This window comes from Aegilops tauschii, chromosome 5, assembly GCF_002575655.3.
Source record: "Aegilops tauschii subsp. strangulata cultivar AL8/78 chromosome 5, Aet v6.0, whole genome shotgun sequence".
NCBI classification, from domain to species: domain Eukaryota; kingdom Viridiplantae; phylum Streptophyta; class Magnoliopsida; order Poales; family Poaceae; genus Aegilops; species Aegilops tauschii.
This window is the reverse complement of record NC_053039.3, coordinates 561,729,549-561,735,146: the sequence shown is the minus strand read 5'-3', so window position 1 is coordinate 561,735,146 and position 5,598 is coordinate 561,729,549. Positions and strand designations below refer to the sequence as shown.

The following is a 5,598-nucleotide window of genomic DNA, read 5'->3' as shown; positions in this document are numbered from 1 at the left end:
GTACTTCTTCCTCCTATATATACCCATATACCCTGGAAACATCATATACGGAGCCAAAACCCTATTTCCACCGCCGCAACACTCTGTATCCGTGAGATCCCATCTTGGGGCCTTTTCTGGCGTCCTGCCGGAGGGGGCATTGATCACGGAGGGCTTCTACATCAACACCATAGCCTCTCCGATGATGTGTGAGTAGTTTACCTCAGACCTTCGGGTCCATAGTTATTAGCTAGATGGCTTCTTCTCTCCCTTTGGATCTCAATACAAAGTTCTCCTCGATTCTCTTGGAGATCTATTCGATGTAATCTTCTTTTGCGGCGTGTTTGTCGAGATCCGATGAATTGTGGGTTTATGATCAAGTTTATCTATGAACAATATTTGAATCTCCTCTGAATTCTTTTATGTATGATTGGTTATCTTTGCAAGTCTCTTCGAATTATCAGTTTGGTTTGACCTACTAGATTGATCGTTCTTGCAATGGGAGAAGTGCTTAGCTTTGGGTTCAATCTTGCGGTGCTCAATCCCAGTGACAGTAGGGGAAACGACACGTATTGTATTGTTGCCATCGAGGATAAAAAGATGGGGTTTATATCATATTGCATGAGTTTATCCCTCTACATCATGTCATCTTGCTTAAAGCGTTACTCCGTTCTTATGAACTTAATACTCTAGATGCATGCTGGATAGTGGTCGATGTGTGGAGTAATAGTAGTAGATGCAGGCAGGAGTCGGTCTACTTGTCACGGACGTGATGCCTATATACATGATCATACCTAGATATTCTCATAACTATACTCAATTCTATCAATTGCTCGACGGTAATTCGTTTACCCACCGTAATACTTATGCTCTTGAGAGAAGCCACTAGTGAAACCTATGGCCCCCGGGTCTATTTTCCATCATATTAATCTTCCAACACTTAGCTATTTCTATCGCCGTTTATTTTACTTTGCATCTTTATTTACTCTTTATCATAAAAATACCAAAAATATTAACTTATCATCTCTATCAGATCTCACTCTCGTAAGTGACCGTGAAGGGATTGACAACCCCTTTATCACGTTGGTTGCGAGGTTCTTATTTGTTTGTGTAGGTGCGTTGGACTTGAGCGTGGCCTCCTACTGGATTGATACCTTGGTTCTGAAAAACTGATTATGGCATGCTCTAATTATTTCCATTATGTGTAAGCTGCAATTCATCGCATTGCGTGCATCATGTAGGTGTTGCCATCAGCATTACATAATTGTTGCCATGTGAATGGTATGGTTATTGCCATCTACATGATATAGTTGTTGCCATCTGCATGCTGTAGTTTGTTGCCATCTGCATGGTATGGTTTGTTGGCACGTGAGTGCACGGTACCGTTAATACGTGTTAGAGCCAAGTATGTTCAAGTTTGATTGTGTTTGGTCTGGTTGTGCACATTGAAAAAGGAGGACAAGGAATGGATTCGGGAAATGGTGGGAATCCCTGGTTCTACAGTTCTTTACAAGCACCGTCATGGGATGTGCATGATTATGACGAGCTAAACTTAACTGGCCCTTTGTTGCCACTACTACAGCAGTACTTGGACGCCGGTACAGTGTCCTTTGTGAATAGAGAAAATAAGTGCAACATGATTGTGAAAAAAATGAAATGCTTAATGTGGATTAATGTAAAAAGCAGGGGCATTTGGTGGAAGCACACATACCGGATGTGGATGGACGAATGATCAGGGAGAGCCTAGCAAACTATCACACCCAAGGAACCGGCTGCAGATACAGGGCTCATTTACGAGATCGGGATTAGTCGACCAGCTAACAACAGGTACAACCGCATGTACGTCGAGTGCCAGTAAGTGTAAAACCATAAATACCATATGTTTCTGCAAAGTACGCATGCATTTAGATCAGTAAAAATGAAAAAATGGCCAACGAAGAAAGGAAAAACAGGGGTGGTCAAGAAAAAGTAAAGTGTGTGTAGTATTACAAAGAAAACAACAGAAGTTGCCATATTGCACTCGAAAAAATAAGTTAACATCCGTATTGCCGTTGAGGTGGCAGTTGTAGTATGCGAATGTGGAGTTTTAACACATGGTAAAACATGGCAGAGTATGGACTATCTTTAAAATGAAAAAGGAATTGTGTACTGGAAAGTTCATAATGGTCTAACTATGGATGGAAATGTTCAAGGTGCGTTTATGCATGAGTGAAGCTGCCATCTGTAAAACACATGAACTTGCCATGTGGCTTGAAAAAATAACTTGCCGCATGCCAAAGTTTCATGTTTAGTAGAAATTATTTAATTGTTAATGGTGCCTGGGTCATGTCAATAGCATGATAAAAGCAGTTTCTTGAATAATCCGTGCACGAATAAAATGCAGGGCCTCCGGACGCATGTACTGCCACTTGGGGCGCACTGGCTATTCTAGAGTTGCACGCATACCAGACTTCTCAACCGAACTACACTGAGCAGACTGTCATTCACAAGGAAGACATGTCGAGAACTAGAAGAAACAACAGTCTTATCTGATGTGAGCAACTCAAGAGCAGACGACTCAAACTCGGATGCGGAGACAGTTGGTGAACATGAGGATGAAGATGAACAAGATGATGATCAGGGAGAGGTTGAGACACATGAGCATGAGTACGAACATGATGATGATGGGGTGGAGGATGAGCCGCATGAGGATGAGCTGCAATCTTCACTAGCACCTCCAACACCACCTTATGTGCACATGAAATTTGCTACATTTGAAGATGCAAAGGAATACTACTAGAGTTAAGCAAAGTTCAATGGTTTTGCGGTATACACAGACCATTGCAGAAAACTAGTAAAAGCAGGAGAGTACAACAGAGCTGAGCTGAGGTGTTTCAAATCGAGTAAGAACAAGAAAAAAGGGGAAATGGTCGAGTCATCAGAGAGCGGCGAAGAGACATCATGGTCAAAACGAATTGCCCTGCCAGGATGAAGGTGAACGTCGAAGGGGCCTGGTGGCAAGTAACAAAGTACGTGGGACATCACAACCATGAAATCATAAAGAGATCTGACCTGGTTAGGTTTCTGAGTGCTCACTGTGAGTTCACGCCGGAGGAGCAGCAGTTTGTGAAGTTGCTCCATGATTGCACCCTCCAACCTGGGAGAATGGTCCACATCCTATCAATGATACACAGCAAAATAGGGAAGCTCGGAAGCATGCCATATCTTCCTTCAGATGTGGTTAACCTGGTGGCAAAGTATTGAAGGGAAAGTCAACTGACGGACATGGAGGACAAAATTGCAAACTTCATGGAAAAAGAGAAGCAAGATCCTGATTTATTCTACAAAATTAAGCTGGACGGGGAGGACCGCGTGATGAACATGTATTGGATAGATGGTGCAGCGCGCAGGGCATACAAGAAATTTCATGACTGTGTGTCCTTCGATGCAACATATCTGACCAATATGTACAAGATGACATGTGCTCCATTCATTAGCATAAACAACCACATCCAATCGCTGCATTTCGGGTGTGGGTTTATTAGGAACGAGGATGCTGGCAGTTATATTTGGCTATTCAAAACTTTCAAGGAATGCATGGGCGGGCTTGAATCGATGAGCATCATAATATACCAGGATTTCAGTATGCGTGCAGGTATTGAGGAAGTGTTCCCTAACACAATACACAGGCACAGTAGGTGGCATGTTATTAAGAAAGCAGAAGAAACATTGGGTCCTTTTTTTGGTAAAAGACTGGAACTGCACAAAGCATGTGAATTGTGTGTTGACCACAGTTTGACACCAGAAGAATTCGAGCGAAGCTGGAAAGAAATGATAGATAAATACCAGGTTGAGGACAACGAAACACTATAAAACCGTTGGGAGAAGAGGAAGTTCTGGGTGGCAGCTTATTTCATGCAGTGCTTCTACCCCTTTATGCAAACAACCCACTATAGCGAAGGTTTCAATGCAGTGCTGAAGAGATATGTGAACCCAGGGAACTCATTCTTAGTTTTGTGCAGCAGTACAATGCAATTCAGCAAAAAAAAATTGGGTGCAGAGCTAGAATCGTTGGCAAACACAGCTCTAAGGAGCCCAAGGATGCTAACGTGTAATCCATTGGAGAGACAAAAGATGAAGGTTTATACCCTACCAATATTCAAAAAGTAAGGCTTTTTACACTCATGGTTATCGGGGTTTTAGAAGAAATAGTTTGTTCGCTTAGTAGTTTAAATTTAGTTGCCATGTTGGGTGCACAAGTGATTGACATGCTTGTTTGGAGAACTGCTTGGCATGTTGGGTGTACATGTAGTTGCCATGCTGGTTTTAACAGTGGTTACCATTTTGGTGTTTGATTGACAGATGCATGGTAGATGAACAGTGACGATGGTGGACACTTATTGAAAAATAGCCATGTGAACTTGCCATTTATGAATGACTTAAGTTGCCATTATGTAGCAGAAATAGTTGCCATGTTTGTATAAATACTTAGCTCTAAACTTGCCATGGTTTGTCAATTGAACTTGTTGTGATTTTATCAGCAAACTTGTGCCACGTTTTGCATGGTAAAAGTTGCCATGCTTGCTGTAACAAATAAAACTTGCCATGCTGGTGTAAACAGAAGTTACCATGTTGGTGTTCGAATGACAGATGCATGGTGGATGAACAGTGGTTAGAGTTGAAACTTATTGAAATTGCCATGTGAACTTGCCATATATGAATGATGTAAGTTGCCATCATGTAGAAGTATTACTTGCCATGTTTGCAGAAAGACTTAGCTCTAATTTGCCATGGTGGGTCATCGAAAGTTGTTATGATTTTATCAGTAAAACTTGTACCCTGTTTTGCATGGTAAAAAGTTGCCATGCTTGCTGTAACAAATAAAAATTATCATGCTTATAGCACTATGAAAAATGCCATGATTGGAGGACTTAGGTTTCATGCTTCCTGTGGTGGTAAGGCTTGTAGTGCTTTCATCAGTGAAAAATGCCATGTTTAGATGACTTAAGTTGCCATGCATGATTAACTGGAGTTGCCATTTGTGATTCACTGAAATTGCCATGAGTGCACGATGAGGCCGCACACGTATGTAGCTGTTTTTTGGGTGAGCTTGTTGGGGAACCTAGTAATTTCAAAAAAAAAAATCCTACGCACACTCAAGATCATGGTGATGTATAGCAACGAGAGGGGAGAGTGTTGTCTACGTACCATCGTAGACCGTAAGCGGAAGCGTTTTATCAACGCGGTTGATGTAGTCGTACACCTTCACGATCCGTCCCGATCAAGTACCGAACGTACGACACCTTCAAGTTCAGCACACGTTCAGCTCGATGACGTCCTCGCCTTCTTGATCTAGCAAGAGGGGCAAAGTAGTAGATGAGTTCCGGCAGCACGACGACGTGGTGACGGTGTTGGTGAAGAACAATCTCCGCAGGGCTTCGCCTAAGCACTACAAAAACTATGACATAGGATAAACTAGAGGGGACGGGGTAGCCGGCACATGGCTTGGTGTTTCTTGATGTGTCTCGGGTGCTAGCCCTACCCCTCTATTTATATGTTGAGCCTTGGGGTCGAAACTTGGAGTAAAAGCCTCCACAAAGTCGGTTTCACCCGAAAGGCAAGAGTCCTTCTCGGACTCCA

At 42.6% G+C, this 5,598-nt stretch overlaps 1 protein-coding gene across 1 annotated transcript; it reads left to right on the top strand.

Moving 5' to 3' along the window:
* Window positions 1-3,243: 3,243 nt before the first annotated feature.
* Window positions 3,244-3,831, top strand: LOC141023168 (protein FAR1-RELATED SEQUENCE 5-like). Its single transcript, XM_073499505.1, has one exon. It carries the CDS (start codon window positions 3,244-3,246, stop codon window positions 3,829-3,831), a length of 588 nt encoding a protein of 195 aa, XP_073355606.1.
* Window positions 3,832-5,598: the final 1,767 nt, after the last annotated feature.

Coding starts and splice junctions, on each gene's coding strand:
- LOC141023168 (XM_073499505.1), top strand. CDS start 3,244: ATGGAGGACAAAATTGCAAACTTCATGGAAAAAGAGAAGCAAGATCCT.